The 22644-nt window shown below is 41.3% G+C and overlaps 1 protein-coding gene across 1 annotated transcript in view; it reads left to right on the forward strand.

The window, feature by feature from the left end:
• The first annotated feature begins 2949 nt into the window (after positions 1 to 2949).
• Positions 2950 to 22644, forward strand: part of LOC126474147 (sialin-like) — an 86922-nt gene continuing 67227 nt past the window's right edge. The window contains exons 1-2 of the mRNA XM_050101601.1: positions 2950 to 3044; positions 14860 to 15071. Of these exons, the coding sequence (XP_049957558.1) occupies positions 3017 to 3044; positions 14860 to 15071 (240 nt within the window). The 5' untranslated portion in view covers positions 2950 to 3016. The remainder of the gene's footprint in view (positions 3045 to 14859; positions 15072 to 22644) is intronic.

A 22644-nucleotide genomic window follows, 5' to 3' on the forward strand; every position in this document is an offset into this window, starting at 1 on the left:
AGAAAATGACAGTCTCCTGTTTCCTACTAAGATGTCGTTTGTTACAGTCTGTCAAACAAACAATTACAAATACAAATTAAAATCCCATTTATCACGAGTATAAAGGAATGGATGTCTTGTGTATTTGAAGGGCAGGGGGGAGGGGGGGGGAGGCTGTAATTCAATGCATGAGAGGGCAGTAACAGTGGACAACAGCAAGTTACAGTATAACTGAAGCTACATTCTGGATACTACATTCCAGCAATCTTAAGTAATGATACAGACAACTTATGATAATAGGTACAGAGTGGGTACAAGATATTAACTAATACAACACATACAAAAAAAGTAATTTATCACATTGCTATTTATGTGTAGTAGTCAATCACAGCATATAACACGGTAGGTTATACAATCTGGAAGATCCATTATCTTATATAATGGGATAAAAACCACAAGAAACAGAAGTATTGAAGGCAATTCAAAGTCCATGCTATTAAACGATTGCAACGTAGATTTAGTTCCAAGGTCCCAAGTGGTATGAAAACAATCTGATCCTAAATATGCAAGGTAAGCAATTTAAATATTTTTTATACATAGATTAGCTGAGTAACAAGATGTACATATACTGACCAAGAACTATGTAATGTTAAGGATAGTGGTAAACTAACCAGTGTTTAATTCAGATTATTTATCCTCTGTGATTTACCCAAAATGAAGGACATTTCATTAACCATTTCATGAGTTGCAGCAAATTAGTGGTTAGTAGATATTGCTATATAACTTCATCAAAAAGGAAAAAAAAAAACTTATATTTGAAATCAACCTGTTCATTTAAAATTTTTTACTACAAATTTTGAGATAGATTGCAAGTGATAATGGTTATGACAGAGATTTTGTAGATAATATGTATAACAAACATTAAGGTTTAATTGAAAGTGAAAAGAAAGATAGAAATAAACAGAACAAAAAAAGAAAGAAAAAGTTCTTATGTTTCAATGATTTATAGAGGCAATGGTTCTGAGAAAATTGATAGGCTCTTTAGGAAGCATAATATCAAAATAGCTATTAAGACACATAATTTATTAAAACACAAGGTAAGATATAGTACTTGCAGTAATAGAGAAAGTATGCTAGGTCAGGAGTATATAAATCGGAATGTTCAGATTGCCATTCAGTGTACTAGGGACAGATGGGTAGAGCACTCAAAACAAGATTTAGAGAGCATATGTATGGTCAAAACAACACTGTCTTTGGGTTGCATTTAAAAAATAGTAAACAGACACAGGGTGACATGAGGCAAAATATTGGTATATTACATTGGGATAAAAGGGCATAGACTGGACTTACTAGACAATATTAATATATACAGGGAGCCTGATAAAATTGATTTCAAAGAAAATTAAATTATTCCCTTCTCCCCCTCACCACCATTCAAATACACAACACATCCAGCTCTTTATACTGGTGATAAATAGGATTTTAATTTGTTTTTGTAACTGACTGTGTGACAGACTGTAACAAACGACATCTTAATGAGAAACATGAGACTGGCATTTTGTAATGTGTGCCCAACAATATTTTGATTGTTATAATGCTGTATTGAGAGGAAATTTCGTTTCTTTGTTATCATGTCTTACGGACTATGCTGTGCTAGCTAATTTTAAAGCTGAAACCAATGTATACTAATGTTTTGGATTATGTACCAGTGTTCAGTTTGTGTTTATATTTCAACTAGAGACTAGTTTCGTTAAGACTTGACAGTGGTGCCATGTAGTGCCTGTTATTGTACATTATGTAGGCCCTGTTTTGTTCCTTGTGTTTCTATACTACAGTCATGCCCTCTAGTGACAGAATGGGCTACCATGCAAATGGCGCAATGATATATTAGCAAGTTAGTAGTGTGCCAGTCCTACATGAAAGTACATTATATTTTGAGATTCTTTTTTCGGAACATAGTAAAATTATGTACTGCATTCCATATGCAAGCTTGCTGTGCATGATACACTTACGGTGAGGTTATTATATGTGTTTATCTCAAGGGAGTTTGCGCCATGACAATGATTAAATATACATTTGTTTGTTTAATTTTCAGAGTTCTGAATTTATATCACACATACGATCGTTATGTCACAGCAGGACACATTGCAGCAATTCTTGGTAAATTTCGTCATCTTGTAGATTTTATCTATTCTACATTAGGAGATAGAAAGAACATTTGGGCAAGCATAGGCACAACTTGTAGTGACTTTGTTGTGCCACCATTGACTCAGTTGCCTGGTATCATTATTTCTCATAATTTTTGTCAAATGTGTGGTCATAATTCCTGTTATATATTCTCCAACTGATGTTTCTACATTTGAAAATGGCGACGTATTCGTCGAAACCGGTAACGTAACCCTTTCTTTTTAAAGAAAAAAAATTATAAGCTGTGACTTTGGCTTCTCCACTGTAGAGTCAAATAAACTTCTAAAATATGTTTTAGTCGCGCTCCTTATGACAATCATGTCAGAACAAAGAATCTTATGTTCTCCTTGCTTCGAACGTCATACGCTATTTTGCTTACAAGGTACATAATTCTTTCACTTACGTCTCCTTGCTTTTATGGGTATATGCACGAGAGAAAGAGACTATTAGGCCAATTGAAGATGAGTGACAGCGTGAAACAAGTCGTGGAATAAATGAAGCTGTACAGAAAGTGTCTGGTTGTTGTATTATTTCAAGTAATTTAACCCACAGTCTCGGGCCTCAGTCACTACTGACATCGGTAAATTAAAGGTCATTGTTCTTAAAAGAGAATTGAAAAGCAATATACGGTTACGATCTCTTTAGCGGCACAATGAAGTCTTTCCCTGCGCCTAAATATGTATCTCCCCACCCTGTCTTGTTACCCCTTTCCCGCCGAATCAGGAGAATGGGCAGATAAAAGCAAGCGTCAGGAGCCAGCAGCAAGATCACGTCCTAGTTGACACAGCGGCGCCGTCGCCTTGCCGCACATCAGCTCCCCGCAGAGGCGCAGCACAGGGGAACAGCAGCCATGGCGACAGCTCCTCAGGACAGCCCTGGTAAGTTCTCACGCAGCCGCTGAACAGGAAGGAAGGTTAGAATTTCACGTTACTTAAACAGCGCTGTCATTAGAGGCAACGTATCGACCATGGCCTTGTTGAAGGAACCATGCCACGATTTATCTCTACCGATTTAGGGAAATACGGAAGGTCTAGATCAGGATGACTGGACGGTAAATACATCTTCTCCCGAATAGGAATCAGTATCTCAACCTGTGAGGCGTATCGCTGTTTTCTAAAATGGGAGTTGAGGAAAGCGGTATGGCGCTGTTGGCTAGGAGACCGCAAGACGTGTATGTACAGCCACGTAGTGGGAAAGGGCTATGTTCCTCCGAGCAAACTGGGTGCTGTCCTTTTGCAAATGTGAGTTGTTTCGTATGAGTATCTGCTGAATGTGAGTGTATATATGTGTGCATAGTGTGTTATGTTTGTATGATGACGATGTGGATGAGACAAAGGGGAGGGAGAAATCCTTTGCCGGCACAGAGTCAAGGGGACCGTCGATTTTAACGTCCTCGTGCGACGGACGGACCACCATCAAGAATGTTACATGCGCTCACTTCACGTAACGCTCCAGAGAAATCTGGAATTTAATACAAAGTTTGGTGATTGGGAAAATTACTCAATTCTCTTCGAAGTCAAATACCGGCCGTGAAAATTTCATCCACTACCAGGATTCGAATCGGCTTACCTCCGAGTCGACACCACCGCAAAGGCGTACGTTAGAGACCTTGGCTATGAAGAATGAAGTGAAGAATACAGAGTTTTAGAAGTTCTGTTGGGTATCGCATAAACAGAACTAATGTATTGTTTTAAAAGCAGTATGAGCCTGCTGATTATCTGCTACAAGCAGCATGATTTTTCTGGTAGACAACACAGTAGTACACTATGCGTCATAGGAGAATATGATATCTTATCTCACTGATAACGAGAAAGCGCCGCTGAATCTGTCATCAAACACCCCGAACAGGCACAAACTGTTTGTGTCTTCGGGCGATGGTGGCTGTATTCCAGTTTCAAGCCACGAGTCTCAAAATTCTTACTTTACGCGAGTAATTTTTCAGTTGCAGCGCTTGTGGATAAAAAAAAATAGAGCATAGGCATTCTGTACTTCATGAAGTAAGAATGATACCGCATGGCCTTGAACTTGAAACACGTAATCACAAGTAAGCAGAGCAAAAGCTATGAACTGCGTACCAGCTACCAACGGGTCGGAGGCCACAAATGGGGGGCTCTTTCACACGCTACTGTTTCCGTCGTATGGTAAATGTCCGGCTTATAGATAATTAACCTACAGTGTGCAATGTAGGTTTTCATATGCTGCAGCAATTTACAGAGACGAGAAACTGCCATTTGGCGACCACAGTCACGGTGGCTTACCACTGCAGAGGTGGACGCCGTTTCGCAGAATTGCCGTGTCTGCATGTACTCGGATTATGTTGAAATCGACACAGAGGAATTAATTAAATACTGTGATACAGAAAATGACTACCTATGGGGTATGACTGCAGATGTACACAAAGTTTGCACTGCCACAACGAAGTCATAGAGAGAAGAATGTGCAGCTATAGACGAAGACTTTGGGTCTGTAGCACAATAAGAAGTGCGTGCATCGCGTAGTTATGTATCGGTTAACAACGTCTATGCATTAGATTACACGTACCATATAAAATTCTGACTTATTTCCTTAATTCGAGTTCAGTAATGTTCTCTTGAAAGCTGAAACTCTTCTCAAATGGTTCAAATGGCTCTAAGCACTATGGGACTTAACATCTGAGATCATCAGACCCCTAGACTTAGAACTACGTAAACCTAACTAAACTAAGGACATTACACACATCCATGTCCGAGGCAGGATTCGAACCTGCGGCCATAGCAGCAGCGCGGTTCCGGACTGAAGCGCCTAGAACCGCTCGGGCGCAGCGGCCGGCAAACTCTTCTCCTTTCGTCAAACAGTGGTAATTACTGTTCGTTACATACAATCTACGATACATTTACTCTAGTACGAGGGTCAGTCAAAAAGTAATGCCTCCTATTTTTTTTCTACGTTTAATTGTCAGGAAATTTAAATGCAATTACATAGGTTGAAAACCACAACATTGAGGATCATTTTGTCATTTTTCAATGTAATCTCCGCCCATCTCTACAGTTTTGGTCCATCTTTGAACAAGGGCATGTATCCCAGCACGGTAAAAATCACAGCTCTGCTTCCTAAGCCATTGACGCACGGATGTTTTGACGGCCTCCTCATCTTCAAAATGAATCCCACGATGAGCTTCTTTTAGTGGCCCGAACAGATGGAAGTCTGATGGTGCCAGGTCAGGGCTGTATGGGGGATGAGGCAAAACTTCCCATCCAACTTTGACAATCTCGTCAGAGGTGTGACGACTGATGTGTGGTCTTGCATTGTCATGCAAAAGAAGAACATCTGCCATTGATTTTGTTGGGCGAACTCGCTGAAGACGTGCTTTAAGTTTGTTGAGGGTTGTGACGTATTGAACAGAATTTATTGTGCATCCCTGCTCCAAAAAATCAACCAGAATCACACCCTCTGTATCCCAGAAAACTGTTGCCATAACTTTCCCTGCCGATCGCACAGTTTTGAATTTTTTCTTCCTCGGCGAGCTTGTGTGACGCCACTCCATTGACTGCCTCTTTGATTCGGGTTCAAAAAAATGCACCCATGTTTCGTCCCCGGTCACAATTTTTTTCAGAAACTCATCTCCCTCCAAACGGAAGCGCTGCAAGTGTTGGGAGGCTATTGTTTTCCTTGCCTCTTTATTCTGATCAGTTAACATTCTTGGAACCCACCGTGCACAAACTTTTGAGTACCCCAATTGTTTAATAATCGTGATCACACTGCCTTTACTAAGAGAAATAATGCGACACACTTCATCTGCAGTCACCCGACGGTCACCACGAATGATGTCATCAACTTGCTGAATGTTGTGTGGAGTCACTGCACTCACCGGCCTGCCGCTCCGCTTTTCGTCAGTCAATGGTGTTTGCCCTTCAGCTTCCTTACAACGACGAACCCATCGTCTAACAGTGCTCACATCCACTGTCACAACACCATACACCTTCTTCAGTCTTTCATGAATGCGTATGGGCGTTTCACCTTCTGCATTCAAGAATTCAATCACACAACGCTGTCTCAAACGAACATCGATGTCGGCCATCTTACAAACTTCTGCTGTGCTGCCACCTGTTGACACAGAAAGTTACTACTGCAGTGGATTGCAGAAGAAGGTTTGAGAAATGGCGCCAAATTCAAATTTTTCACTTAACTTAATTTCTTTAAGTAGAAAAAAAATGGGAGGCATTACTTTTTGACCGACCCTCGTATTACGTGATGAATGGAATAAGGTAGGGAGAAATCGTGTTGCTTATTTAACTGTACGGTGCACAGATCTAGTCTATAGGTCTATAATATCAGGAGAAGGATCGGACGGCGACCTCTGCATGTCATTTTCAAGAAGCGTTAAACCTTGAATATAAGATTTCAATGAGGACGCATTAGTCAGTTTCATAATGGTGGTATTCACTCAATACAAAATTTTAAAACGCAGAAACTTTTGCCAGGTCAACCAGACCAGCAGATTCTTTCTTCAGAATGGCAACATTTTTACAACACTTGCAAGAAATACAACTTTTCTTGAAAGTGCGAGTCCCATAGAACCTTTCACACGAAGCATGTTCAGTCGAGATTTAGGCGTAAGACGGAACTATCAACGTATTCACAGATACATTGACTGCTGCATTTACTTCTTCTGCGGCAGTTATAGTACTTTCGATATCAGATGGTGGTTGACAAACTTGAAGTTTTTCACTGAAAGTGATCATCCTTTCAATACTGCACAACTTTTCCGATATTATTGCTTACCTTACTGTAATGATCAAATTTTTTTTTCAGGAATTGTCAACAGCATCGATACATTTGGAGAAATGCATCGTACACATTGTGTTGTCTTGCAATACATTCATTCACTACCGGTTTCAATCGTGAGCCATCTTCACAGAGGAAATATTTGTGTAGTAACAACTTCACATAGCATACATGCTATTTAACCAATGAAGTATACGCCATTATTTACATGAAACAGTACGAAAGTTGGTACTGCATTACGGGGCGTTAAGCATCAGTTTTCTGACGTTTTCAAGTCAGCAAGGATTGTACACGTTGCTGTTTATATGGCATGTATTACACGTGAAGTTGTTACAGTAGATATTCTTCCGCTGTGATCATGGTCCGTGATCGAAACCGGTAGCGAATAAATTTTCTACAAGTGTAGTGCGTGTTATGCATTTCTCTTATCGTACCGCAATTTCCAGCATTTCTAAAGGTTGAAAATAATTCCTCATTTTGGTATTCTGGATCTGGACAGCGCATCTTTTCAAAACTTGCAACAGACGTCTGATAGAAATTTGAAAACTAGTCCATGTTGTTCCGTAGTTATTCGAACGTAATCCGTAAAGCACCGAAAGATACTGCTTTTTCATTAATCCGATGAATCCAGGAGATTTGAATCCCAGCATGAAAGGAGGCATGGTGTCGGGATGGTGCCAGCACTGATGCGCACTTGTTTCATAACAGCTGACAGTCCAGGTCAGTGGCCTGGCTATGTGCCATTCTTTTGCGCCTGCACCAATACATTCTATGGTGAGTATTCTGCAACTCGGTCCAGCCATGTTGCCAAAAGATTTCCGTGATCGAGTAACAACATCAAAAACAAATTCGTTTGGCCGCAAAGTGCATAGTTCCAAGCGAACGTTGGATCTTTAAAGCGTATAATGTATTTCAAGGCTGCATGACACGATATTACCTTAAAATTTCGCCTGTACAAGAAACAACGAAAATAGGAGATGCTGTTGTCTAAGCATTTCCTTTTGCGTAGTGAATTATTGAGATGACTGGAAACATAATCCATCGAGCATTCTGTTCCATCCACTTCTTGGCTCAGTACTCATCACAGGGCATGATTATGATAGTCTAAGAAAGTGAGGACAGGATAAGTGGTCAATAACCCGTTTAATCACACAAAGGCTGCCTCACAATCCTGAATCCAGTGAAATTTCGCTCCCTTTTTGAATAGAGTTATGTGAAAAAATCTGATAAGTCACAATTCTCGTTTTTTTTTTTCAGGGGACGACATATAAAGTTTCAAGTTAAATTCTTTATTTTCGTTTAACGTGATAACATATGTTCCAGGGAAAGGTCACAGGTGAAATTACACACATTTTATTAAGTTTTACAACTATATGATGCATTTTATCATGAATGCAGCTCGTACAGAGGAAAAAAAAAGATAAGTAGATGACATATTGCGTTTAGCTACAAGGTTTCAAAGACTTTACATTTACTTAAATTCTCATTATAACAGATAATCTATTGCTATCTTCTAATAATACACTATGAAATAGTCTGTACTTCTTCAATGAGTGGGACTAATGCCGAACACCATGGAAATATATTTACACTTCACTACAGCAAAATCTTTTCTAGTCCTGCAAATCTCTTTATTTCTCAGTAGTTACTTCGAGATCGCCTGTAAAGTAATGAGAACATGGTTATAAGGCCCATATTAAAAGGACTTACTTTAATAAATGAAAACACTTCAACACAATTGTTGTATTGGAATTACCGTACCTTCATATCGAGCAGGTTGAAGTCGCCTTCTTTCAAGATGGTAGCTCGCCTTATCTTTCATGAAATAAGTAACGAAGCTTATCATACGCTCCATTGTAGCTGCTTTCAAACTGCCCTAGTGCTGGTACGAATGACCCTTTATAGGGAGTGTCATGTTTAGAAAGTCCAATCGTTTTTCTGCACAGACTAGACGGTGAAGGAATCTGAACACATTTCAATTCTTGTTTCACTCTCCTTAGGAATCACGGAAGATCTCCAGTTGGATCTAGAAAACTGTGTACAAAATGAAAAAGGAACGATGAAACTTCGTCTGCTCTTTTTCGGCCTGTGATCTCTGGATACATATAAAAATAACTATCCCTTGTTGCTAAAACATGAAAACTGAAAATAAATATAGACAACTGCCGTTCATAATAACCTTCATTTGTCTTTATATTTGGACAAGGGAAATTCTTACTGTATTCCATCGTTATTGCAACCGTTGATGGATCTTTCTGACATTCCTTCCTTGGTTTTTGCTTCTTGTCATGGAAAAAATTTGCTTTTTAAGGTGCAATTCATGAGCTGTTTCATTGGATCAAAGTTCAGACTGAAGTCGTACTTAATTTTCAGCAGGCGATGTTAAGGTCAGTTCCTTCTGAAAATTTTTCTTCTTGGCTAGCTACTCATCGCAGGAACCACAAGTATAATATCGTAGATATTTAAAACTTATATATCGTGGAGTATGTTTGATACGATACAATCTGATACTTAAACTTCTTCTTCAAAATAATGAACATTTTTTTAATATTCAAAAACTGTTATAGGTAAATTTGTTCTGTCTTCCTCAAGCTGTAGTGGCTGTTGCGACCTTCAAACGATTTAATGTACCCTCTTATTTCACGTGTTTCATCCGTTAAAGCCTGTGGGCAGGTTTTGTGTTTTCCTCAGCCGTCTTGCAGGAATTGGTCTCCATATTTAACTTTCTCGAGTAGATGACCTATCTTGCCCTTCTTTATACAATGTAATGAAATAAATGCTTGCTTGCAGACATGTATTTCTCGGACAGTTCCTTTAAGGGTAATAACATAATTTCTTACAAGTGCTGCAGATGGCCACATCTATAACATATGAAGACCACCTTACTGTCCTTCGGCTTGTTCACTATGTTGACCGCAATCAAAGCAATCACATGTGCTACACCTTTGTTTAGGGTTTATGGGAATCCCATCCGTACTTTACGTGACATTCCGTCTGGCAGACCTCACAAAAATGCATCAAGCGCCCTTTGCTCCACTTCTTGCAAAATGGCGCTATTGGAGCTGTCGTTATCAGTCACCTCATATTTATTAACATTGATTCTCCTGTTACGATCTAAAAAGCTTTCTTCTGATTCCCCTTGTTTTCGAACTACACCATGAAACTATTCTCGATAATATCTAGATGTATTTTTCCTTCTGTAATCTTCTACTAACGCTTTCTGTAAGTTCTCGAAGGACTGAGCATCTGGTAAGATCTTGTCGCATATCACTTAAGCCCTAACATCCCTGCTAGCTTTCAACGAACCCATACTTAGCAACTACTTGTCATACGAGTTCCCTAACTTTGTGGCTGTATACAAATTATTAAAGAAAACAAAAATATCTTTGCCAGTTCTACCAGAAAATTGGGCTACCAACGAGGCAGCGCTAGCATTAAGGACAGGTAAGGGTATGCTAGGATTTTAGCATTCCCGTCTCTCCTCCACTACATTATTAAGCTTTTGACCTAATTGTACGTTACTCTGACATATTTCCCAGCTTTCTCATGTTGTGAATTGCCTCCCAAGGTGATGCACCTTTACCCTCAGTACTTGAAGCCCTTGTGATGTTACCACTGTAAGCATTCAGCATAACAGAGAAGCAAAACAAAAAACAAAAAGAAAGGGAAAGTCAAGAACCAACCAAATAGGACCATAAACTTAAAGTCAGCACTTATATTTCATTGCTGAACATCACTGTTCCTGAATCAGTGCCATTGCTGCCCTCCATTGGCCAACGAATTCAACCTGCAACTTGTTCTGCTCCGATGTTATTGAATCTGTATATTGAGAAAGCAGTGCAGGAAACATAAGAAAAATTCGGAGTAGGTATTCAAATCCATGGAGAAGAAATAAAAACGTTGAGGTTCGCTGATGACATTGTAATTCTGTCAGAGACGGCAAAGGACCTGGAGGAGCAGCTGAACGGAATGGACAGTGTCTTGAAAGGAGGATATAAGATGAACATCAACAAAAGCAAAACGAGGATAATGGAATGTAGTCGAATTAAGTCGGGTGATGCTGAGGGAATTAGATTAGGAAATGAGACACTGAAAGTAGTGAAGGAGTTTTGCTGTTTGGTGAGCAAAACAACTGATGATGGTCGAAGTAGATGGTTGGTTCAAATGGCTCTGAGCACTATGGGACTTAACATCTAAGGTCATCAGTCCCCTAGAACTTAGAACTACTTAAACCTAACTAACCTAAGGACATCACACACATCCATGCCCGAGGCAGGATTCGAACCTGCGACCGTAGCGGTCGCGCGGTTCCAGACTGAGGCGCCTAGAACCGCTCGGCCACACTGGCCGGCGGTCGAAGTAGAGAGGATATAAAATGTATACTGGCAATGGCAAGGAAAGCATTTCTGAAGAAGAGAAATTTGTTAACATCGAGTATAGATTTAAGTGTCAGGAAGTCGTTTCTGAAAATATTTGTATGGAGTGTAGCCATGTATGGAAGTGAAACGTGGACGATAAATAGTTTGGACAAGAAGAAAATAGAAGTCTTCGAAATGTGGTGCCACAGAAGAATGCTGAAGATTAGATGGGTAGATCACATAACTAATGAGGAGGTATTGAATAGAATTGGGGAGAAGAGGAGTTTGTGACACAACTTGACTAGAAGAAGGGATCTGTTGGTAGGACATGTTCTGAGGCATCAAGGGATCACCAATTTAGTAATGGAAGACAGCGTGGAGGGTAAAAATCGTAGAGGGAGACCAAGAGATGAATACACTAAGGAGATTCAAAAGGATGTAGGCTGCACTAGGTACTGGGAGATGAAGAAGCTTACACAGGACAGAGTACCATGAAGAGCTGTATCAAACCAGTCTCAGGACTGAAGACCACAACAACAACAACAACAACAATTAAACAAAGTGGTCCATGTGCGTTAATGATCTGCCTTATAATGCCGTTCACGAAACGGTGCCTGTGCTTTTACAATTTTAGTAGCCAACTGATCCTGAAACGAAAATATGTTACCTCGCAATGTAATTGCTTGGAAAAACTGTGCTCCCTGCTTGCTGCTCGCCAGCTGCAAATTTCGAACTACAGTTGCTGACAGCTTAGAGCAATGCTCTAGACAACAAGTAAACTATAATATACACATCATTGAGTGAGAAACTCTTTAAATAAAAATGACTTGTATCGAAGATGTGGACAATGCTCTTAGGTGAAATATTTCCATAATAAACTGATTTTAAATTATCTGTTATATTATTAATTGTGTGAAATTCGTGTTACAACAGTCATTAACAATGGCAAAGGGCATCACTGATATCAAACTCTTACTCTCAAAAATGTGAGACAAATAATTGCTAAACATAAAAAATACTTTACAGTGAACACTACTGAATTTTTAATGAAATATCTAAAGTTCCCTGATATGGATGTCTCATTCAAAAATGGCTCCAAACTACGCGCGATTGAAGCGCAACTAAATAAAAAATAGTACCTTCATTCCTAGTTCATATAGTTTTCTAATCTCATAACATTTCACTTCAGTCTAATCACTAATCGAATCTTTCTTCTCTGTTTCGCAACATTCAAACACAAATCAGTTCACTTAAACACAGATGCACTTAACCACACGTCCAGACTGCCACGAGTCCTCTGCTCGGCGTCTGTCTCGCTACTGCTCTAACGATGCAACTCCCGCTCTCCTCGCTGCCAAGCAGCGCCGACCGGACAAGCCCATCTTCCAGGGCCGCAGATACTCTGGCCAAAGACTGCGTGCGAATAATAAGCTGTTCAAAATTGTAGCTTTGCGTGTGGGACATCCAAAGTACGTATAAATTCCAGTAAAACAAATAACAAACTCCAAATAGATCTGTTTTACCACCAATCACATCGCCTGAAAGTTAATTATAAACTGTGCTATGAATCGTTATTGTATCCATGTGGTTGTGACCTTAAATCGACCTATTTCTACCAGTTTCAATACGAAAAAATGCAAATGGGAAAGAACTGCAGAGTGCATTTAGTAAACTTAACAGAGGGTATTTGCTCCCCAGCCAGATGCCTTGGTCGCTATACCAGCGGCGATTTCGTTGAACAGCATTTACCTCAGGGAAGCATTACTGGCAATTGCAAAAATTTGTTTCCTCGATATCTAGGAAAATATGTTTGGAGACCCCCATAAATGATGAAACACGTTCAGTTTTCGACTATGTATCGATACCATCCATTTGGAGTCGAATGCGTGCCATATGTTTTAGGGATGGCTTCTCAAAAACAGTGCGTGGTGTGTGTGTATGTGTATGTGTGTGTGTGCGTATGTGTGTGTGTGTGTGTGTGAGAGAGAGAGAGAGAGAGTGTGTGTGCTGGTGTACGGGGGGGGGGGGGGGGGGCGGTTATTGTATTGAACCAAATATCTTACAGTCTTTCAATGCAGGTGGGGTTCACAAGCGTCCTGCCAAATATGAGCCGAATCGGTTGGCTGTGTCTGAGGCCCTTCCAGCTACCGAGGTGCCTGCTAGACAGACAGACGACGAGCTGAGCTTTGGGCTCCAGATGCCTACACCTGTGTCATTTGCCACGGCTGGGTGGGTCCCGGCCAGCTCGCTAGTACCATCGCAACTCCAGGTTATGAACTGTTCAAAGGTAGTAAGGGGTTTCTGCTGATTTGTTTTACTCTAGGCCACTGCACAGACTACACAATCAATCTTCACACTTATTATCAAAATCTTTACACAATTTAAGCAAGACGTATTTTAAGTATTCAGGCTCATTGTATTTATTACACCTATGTTCTACATAATACATTTATTTCTCTTTGAAAAAATCAGATAAATATTTACGTTATCAGGTTCAGTTACAGTAGGCGCTGTGATTTATCTCCTGAAAATGGCTATGTACATGCGCTCCAGGTCTAGACCAGAATATGTTAAAAAAGAAATTAAATGACCTCTGCACTGGCTATTTTGCCAGTGCTCTGGAATAATGTTTCGTTTTATGAGAAAAGAAATGAGTCTCACTTTTGGCAATAGCTGTAGCTTACCTACTTTTCCACTTTTACACACATGTTAACAACTCTCAGATCAGGAAAACTCTCTTAATAGTCTGTCAGTATAAAAGCGCTTTCTGGGATCTTTGATCATAAATTACTAAAGAAACGACACACTTAAGATTTCTGGCAGAAAGTACGAACAGACTGGATAGCTAATCTCACATAAACCTCTAGTAGTCCAAACACTTTACTTCTGGCATTTTTTCCACAAGATAAAAGTAAAGGGAATATTTACTTCCCTTCGGTAAGTATTCTAGATAATACTCAAATTAACTTAATTAGTTTCGATACACCTAAAATTACGCAAATAAAAGCTGAATTGAATCTAGGATTGCAATACACAAATTTTTTTCGGATGGTAACAACGGAGCTCGCGTGGATGCCCAGTGTCCTCCAAGCTATAATAACGTTTCATAAACAATGTAACTTTCGTAACCTAAAGCCAGTAATGGATGATATTAACGGATGGAGAGTTAACGGAAAGATACAGAAAATGGCGCGAACTCCAGTCCAATTGGATGAAACAGAGTGTGACAATTTTGTGAATCACAAGTGTCATCCCCGCACGAGCAATGAAAGGTTGAGAGAGTAGGGAAAAATTCAGCAATGGTACATTTCACATTTGGAAAGTAGGAAGTTGATTGGTGTCCACCAAGGCCAAGAAATATGGACGAGGTGTAGCATTGAATGGGGTCATATAACACGAATAGTGTCACAGGGCTATGAATTAAAAAAAATTATATTGTTTTCACATAATGATGTATGACTTTGAATTCCACAAACCTCTATTGCACAGTTGTTAAATTCATTCACTTTTGTCATCTGACACCTGAAAGTTCAGAGAGCTGATTTGGACGACGATGTGCCTGTGTGCCCAGGTCTGTGGAAGACGCGCTACACGATGGCGCTGCTGTGCCTGCTGGGTCTGGGCATCAGCCTCGCGATGCGCGTCAACCTGTCGGTGGCCATCGTGGACATGGTCAACGAGACGGCAGTGCTGGAGCGGGACTCCAACGGCAGCGCCCTCGTCTTCTTCGACCCTGACGCCTGTCCGGGGGAGCTGGCGGTCAGGGGTCCGGGTGGTCGCAAAGTGAGCGAGTCTCTCCTATAGTGAAAACTGGGTCTGCTTTCTGCTCTCAGCCACTGCGAATATAGTGAAATGACTTTCGAAATTTTTCTAATATTGTTTCCAGAAGACCATAGAACTGGCGCCTGTTTTTTTAACGAGTGACAATCTTCCGTTAATTCATTTGCTTTATTTTACGAGTACACGATAATTTTATAGAGTTGCAGGGGTAATATACAGGGAGCGACAGGCTATTTACAATTTGTACAGAAACCAGATGGCAGTTATAAGAGTCGAGGGGCATGAAATGGAAGCAGCGGTTGGGAAGGGAGTGAGATAGGGTTGTAGCCTGTCCATGATGTTATTCAATCTGTATATTGAGCAAGCAGTAAAGGAAACAAAAGAAAAGTTCGGAGTAGGTATTAAAATCCATGGAGAAGAAATAAAAACTTTGAGGTTCGCCGATGACATTGTAATTCTGTCAGAGACAGCAAAGGACTTGGAAGAGCAGTTGAATGGAATGGACTGTGTCTTGAAGGGAGGATATAAGACGAACATCAACAAAAGCAAAACGAGGATAATGGAATGTAGTCGAATTAAGTCGGGCGATGCTGAGGGAATTAGATTAGGTAATGAGACACTTAAAGTAGTAAAAGAGTTTTAATATTTGGGGAGCAAAATAACTGATGATGGTCGAAGTAGAGAGGATGTAAAATGTAGACTGGCAATGGCATGGAAAGAGTTTCTGAAGAAGAGAAATTTGTTGACATCGAGTATGGATCTAAGTGTCAGGAAGTAGTTTCAGAAAGTATTTGTGTGGAGTGTAGCCATGTATGGAAGTGAAACATGGACGATAAATAGTTTGGACAAGAAGAGAATAGAAGCTTTCGAAATGTGGTGCTAAAGAAGAATGCTGAAGATTAGATGGATAGATCACATAACTAATGAGGAGGTATTGAATAGAATTGGGGAGGAGTTTGTGGCACAACTTGACAAGAAGAAGGGACCGGTTGTTAGGACATGTTCTGAGGCATCAAGAGATCACAAATTTTGCATGGAGGGCAGCGTGGAGGGTAAAAATCGTAGAGGGAGACCAAGAGATGAAAACACTAAGCAGATTAAGAAGGATATAGGTTGCAGTAAGTGCTGGGAGATGAAGAAGCTTGCACAAGATAGAGTACCATGGAGAGCTGCTGAAGACCACAACAACAACAACTCTTAATTGGTCACACTACATGGTTAAAAATGTAAAGCAGCAAGAATACACGGTTTGATATCAATGTAATTTCGCGCACGTACACATCTTTGGTGCGTATGTAAATTACTAGGGTTGTAATATGCTCTGTAAGAGGTAGGATGGTCGTCAGAGTGCATTAATGTTGTTGGTGCTTAGTGTTGTTATCAGACCTGGCAGTGTATATAGGGGGTTTGAACAGCATCAAACGTTACATGAATATTGTTAAGGACACGGAGATGCCACGTACTGATGTAAGAGAAAATTATCAGTATATGGCAGAGTATGAAAAGGATCTAATGGTGGAAACCATTTCGCTTGTTGGTGTATCATGGAATTTCCAGATTTCTACGGCATTTGTGTATGACAAAGGCTCAATGTTGGGCTGCAAGGGAACTTCACGACAGGCAAGTCGTTGTCAAGGCTTTGGTCGGTCATGGCTGACCATCACAAGGGAGGACCACTTCATTGTGCTCCGAGAAAGTCATAACTCATTTACATCTGCGTCTGCCATACGAGAATATGTAAAGGAATACCTGCAATACCCTGTGTCATCCCGCTCCATTGGTCAGAGAGTATCAGCCGCGAGAAGAAGGAATAAAAGTGGCACATGTAAGCTGTCGTTAACACAACACAGTCGCTCTGTTTGGAGTGGTGCTATAACTGGGAAGAAAGTACTGCTGATGAACGCCTTCGCATTGTGCTCAGCAACAGTTTTGAACACACCCTGGATGACCATCGTCAGCTAGTACGGTAGCGACATAGGGAGAGGTCCCATTCTTCCAATGGTTTGGAGAGGCACAGCGGTGTTACTGTTGGTGTCATGGTATGAGGAGCGATAGGGTATGACTTCAGGTCACGGCTAGTAGTGATTAGTGAATTCTAATGGCACAATAATACATGACTGGCATGCTGCGTCCTTATGTGTTGCTTCACATGCGACAGTATTGCGGTCCCTATTTCAACAGGACAATGCTCGTCTACACGTCGCACATGTCTCTCTGAACTGTTTGCTTGGTGTTGAAGTACTCCTTGGGCAGTGAGATACTCAGATCTCTCCCCAATAGTACGAGTGTGAGAGTATCTCGGAAGTCAACTCAGTCCCAGTGTCAGTATTCAGGTTATCAAGGGCCAGTTACAACAACTGTGGATGATCTTTCCTCAGCAGAGAATACAGCTTCGTTGGTCATTGATGAGACGTCCGCCCCCTGTAGCTGAATGGTCAGCGTGACGGATTGTGAATCCTCTGGGTCCGGGTTCGATTCCCGTCTGGGTCGGGGAATTTTCTCCGCCCAACGACTGGGTGTTGTGCTGTTCTCATCCTCATGCTATCATTCTCATCGACTGCAGGTCGCCGAAGTGGCGTCAAATTGAAAGACGAGCACCCTGCGAACGGTGAGCCCGACGGGGGGCCCTAGCCATATGATTAAATAAATAAATAAACTTGATGAGACCCTTAAACTTCAGTCCGATGTCTACCATATCTATTGTAATGTGAGTTTATCCTGTCAGTCGTAAACGTTTGAGACTAGACAAAAAATATAGAAAATTTAAGATGGTAGTTTTAACACTTCTGTTCTACACTCTCTCTCTCTCTCCCCTCCCCTTCTTTGGGACGCTATTCAACTAGCACGTTCCAATAGCTTGAATGTCAGTTATGTATTAAAAGCGTTGGTCTTTCATGTCAGATCTGCGCTTTGTCATTTTGTGAAGGATTCATACTGACAGCACGAAGTATCGTCACCAGTGATGATTTTTTCAGAAAAAAAGTCCACATTCTGCATTTCAATCAAGTCGCCGGAGGGCTTTGTTTGTTCAAAAAATGTGTGTGAAATCTTATGGGACTTAACTGCTAAGGTCATCAGTCCCTAAGCTTACACACTACTTAATCTAAATTATCCTAAGGACAAACACACACACCCATGCCCCAGGGAGGTCTCGAACCTCCGCCGGGACCAGCCGCACAGTCCATGACTGCAGCGCCTTGGCTTTGTTTGCACACACGTTTTTCTTTTTCAAAACGTCATAGAGAATATCTTGAACCCTTGACTTAAATATATGTTTCCGCTGCGATTTCTAACACAGCAAACGTGAAACACTACAGCCGGACGGCCACTACTTACAAGGAGACCGCTCCTATTCGTTATCACCGTTTGTTGGATGGCTTCGTTTACGACAAGAAAATAAAAAGACTAATAAACGGGGAAAATGGGTTGTTATTGCAGTGGTAACCGCCATCCCTAGTGTGCTGTAGGGTGGGGTGGGGGACGACGGCGATGATCTGTGCTGCCTGTGATGCCTCTGAACATGTACATGGAGCTCCAGATAGCCAATACTTTGGAAAAAAAATAGTATTTTAGCGCTGGTCGGGCGAGGCGTCAACCATTTACGTTAGAGCGGTTGTCAGTCAGGGGTTAGCCCAGCGGCAAGTGAACAGATAGGCAACCCGAGGGGCGTGGTACCGCGTCTCTATTCGAAAACGTTTTTATTTCTTTTATTTTCAATTTTGACGTTACTTAAACTGTAAATGAACCTAAATAACGCTCAGTGTATTGAATTTATTAATAATTTCATAAAGGAATTGGAAATGAAAGGCAAAGAAAGATTTATGAAATAAATTTCCATGGCAGGAATGTACTTACAGCGGCAACAAGGACACTACAAAAAACTTTCCACGAAGGGATTGCAATTAAAGTGTCAGATCAAATAGGTTAGTCGAGAATTCTCATTCGTCGACCTTCGACTAAAATACTTCTTTCAACGCCACGCAAAATTCATCATTTACTATTGTATGTTCTCTTTCCAGATTGCCAGTATCAATCGTCATAACTCGAACCTGGACCACCGAGGGGCGAAAGTAGTTCTTGTGAAACGTTGGGATACGAACAAAATAACCCACTCGTATACAATGCAGTATCCTATAACTCTTTCTGGAAAATTGTTGTCAACAGTCTATATATGGCTGCAAGAGAGTAGTGGCTCATTTGGACTGAGAATACGGAAAAGAGTGGATGAGTTCTACATCTACATCTACATTGATACTCCGCAAGCCACCCAACGGTGTGTGGCGGAGGGCACTTTACGTGCCACTGTCATTACCTCCCTTTCCTGTTCCAGTCGCGTATGGTTCGCGGGAAGAACGACTGTCTGAAAGCCTCCGTGCGCGCTCTAATCTCTCTAATTTTACATTCGTGATCTCCTCGGGAGGTATAAGTAGGGGGAAGCAATATATTCGATATCTCATCCGGAAACGCACCCTCTCGAAACCTGGACAGCAAGCTACACCGCGATGCAGAGCGCCTCTCTTGCAGAGTCTGCCACTTGAGTTTATTAAACATCTCCGTAACGCTATCACGGTTACCAAATAGCCCGGTGACGAAACGCGCCGCTCTTCTTTGGATCTTTTCTATCTCCTCCGTCAACCCGACCTGGTACGGATCCCACACTGATGAGCAATACTCAAGTATAGGTCGAACGAGTGTTTTGTAAGCCACCTCCTTTGTTGATGGACTACATTTTCTAAGCACTCTCCCAATGAATCTCAACCTGGTACCCGCCTTACCAACAATTAATTTTATATGATCATTCCACTTCAAATCGTTCCGTACGCATACTCCCAGATATTTTACAGAAGTAACTGCTACCAGTGTTTGTTCCGCTATCATATAATCATACAATAAAGGATCCTTCTTTCCATGTATTCGCAATACATTACATTTGTCTATGTTAAGGGTCAGTTGCCACTCCCTGCACCAAGTGCCTATCCGCTGCAGATCTTCCTGTATTTCGCTACAATTTTCTAATGCAGCAACTTCTCTGTATACTACAGCATCATCCGCGAAAAGCCGCATGGAACTTCCGACACTATCTACTAAGTCATTTATATATATTGTGAAAAGCAATGGTCCCATAACACTCCCCTGTGGCACGCCAGAGGTTACTTTAACGTCTGTAGACGTCTCTCCATTGATAACAACATGCTGTGTTCTGTTTGCTAAAAACTCTTCAATCCAGCCACACAGCTGGTCTGATATTCCGTAGGCTCTTACTTTGTTTATCAGGCGACAGTGCGGAACTGTATCGAACGCCTTCCGGAAGTCAAGAAAAATAGCATCTACCTGGGAGCCTGTATCTAATATTTTCTGGGTCTCATGAACAAATAAGGCGAGTTGGGTCTCACACGATCGCTGTTTCCGGAATCCATGTTGATTCCTACATAGTAGATTCTGGGTTTCCAGAAATGACATGATACGCGAGCAAAAAACATGTTCTAAAATTCTACAAGAGATCGACGTAAGAGATATAGGTCTATAGTTTTGCGCATCTGCTCGACGACCCTTCTTGAAGACTGGGACTATCTGTGCTCTTTTCCAATCATTTGGAACCCTCCGTTCCTCTAGAGACTTGCGGTACACGGCTGTTAGAAGGGGGGCAAGTTCTTTCGCGTACTCTGTGTAGAATCGAATTGGTATCCCGTCAGGTCCAGTGGACTTTCCTCTATTGAGTGATTCCAGTTGCTTTTCTATTCCTTGGACACTTATTTCGATGTCAGCCATTTTTTCGTTTGTGCGAGGATTTAGAGAAGGAACTGCAGTGCGGTCTTCCTCTGTGAAACAGCTTTGGAAAAAGGTGTTTAGTATTTCAGCTTTACGCGTGTCATCCTCTGTTTCAATGCCATCATCATCCCGTAGTGTCTGGATATGCTGTTTCGAGCCACTTACTGATTTAACGTAAGACCAGAACTTCCTAGGATTTTCTGTCAAGTCGGTACATAGAATTTTACTTTCGAATTCAATGAACGCTTCACGCATAGCCCTCCTTACGCTAACTTTGACATCGTTTAGCTTCTGTTTGTCTGAGAGGTTTTGGCTGCGTTTAAACTTGGAGTGGAGCTCTCTTTGCTTTCGCAGTAGTTTCCTAACTTTGTTGTTGTACCACGGTGGGTTTTTCCTGTCCCTCACAGTTTTACTCGGCACGTACCTGTCTAAAACGCATTTTACGATTGCCTTGAACTTTTTCCATAAACACTCAACATTGTCAGTGTCGGAACAGAAATTTTCGTTTTGATCTGTTAGGTAGTCTGAAATCTGCCTTCTATTACTCTTGCAGGAAAATTTAGGAATCTCGTCGTTATTTCATCAAAATCTTGGAAAGTTTTACACAAAACCTTTTTGGCTGATATGATGAAGCCCTAAGAGCAAGAGAACAAATTTCTTCTATCATTTGACGCGTGGGGAGGACAAACAGATCCACGATTATACTACGAGATTTCTCGAGATGTCGAAGGACTGCCACGGTGCAGTTTTAGAGTGATTCCACCGAAGTGTATTCCGCTAGTGCAACGCTGTGACGTCTATTTTTATCGTGAGGTAAGGACTCCGTCCGAACAGACCTCTATGAAGGTCCAACGGTGCCGACCGACCGCAGTATCATCCTCATCCGATAGTGTCACAATCTCAATGTAGAGAAGTGTAATGTGCTGCGAATACATAAAAAGTAAGATCCCTTATCATTTAGTTACAATGTAGTAGGTCAGCAACTGGAAGCAGTTAAATCCATAAATTATCTGGGAGTACGCATTAGGAGTGATTTAAAATGGAATGATCATATAAAGTTAATCGTCGGTAAAGCAGATGCCAGACTGAGATTCATTGGAAGAATCCTAAGGAAATGCAATTCGAAAAGAAAGGAAGTAGGTTACAGTACACTTGTTCGCCCACTGCTTGAATACTGCTCAGCAGTGTGGGATCCGTACCAGATAGGGTTGATAGAAGAGATAGAAAAGATCCAGCGGAGAGCAGCGTGCTTCGTTACAGGATCATTTAGTAATCGCGAAAGCGTTACGGAGATGATAAATAAACTCCAGTGGAAGACTCTGCAGGAGAGACGCTCAGTAGCTCGGTACGGGCTTTTGTTGAAGTTTCGAGAACATACCTTCACTGAGGAGTCAAGCAGTATATTGCTCCTTCCTACGTATACCTCGCGAAGAGACCATGAGCATAAAATCAGAGAGATTAGAGCCCACACAGAGGCATACCGACAGTCCTTCTTTCCACGAACAATACGAGACTTGAATAGAAGGGAGAACCGATAGAGGTACTCAAGGTACCCTCCGCCACACACCGTCAGGTGGCTTGCGGAGTATGGATGTAGACGTAGATGTAGATGCAGATATGGAGGGCATGTTGTCAACACACCACTCTCCCGGCCGTTATCAGCTTTCGTTTAAATGGTTCAAATGGCTCTAAGCACTTTGGGGCTTAACATCTGAGGTGATCAGTCCCCTATACTTACAACCACTTAAACCTAACTAAGGACATCACACACATCCATGCCCGAGGCAGGATTCGAACCTGCGACCGA

The sequence above is a fragment of the Schistocerca serialis genome, chromosome 4 (assembly GCF_023864345.2).
Source record: "Schistocerca serialis cubense isolate TAMUIC-IGC-003099 chromosome 4, iqSchSeri2.2, whole genome shotgun sequence".
Lineage (NCBI taxonomy): Eukaryota > Metazoa > Arthropoda > Insecta > Orthoptera > Acrididae > Schistocerca > Schistocerca serialis.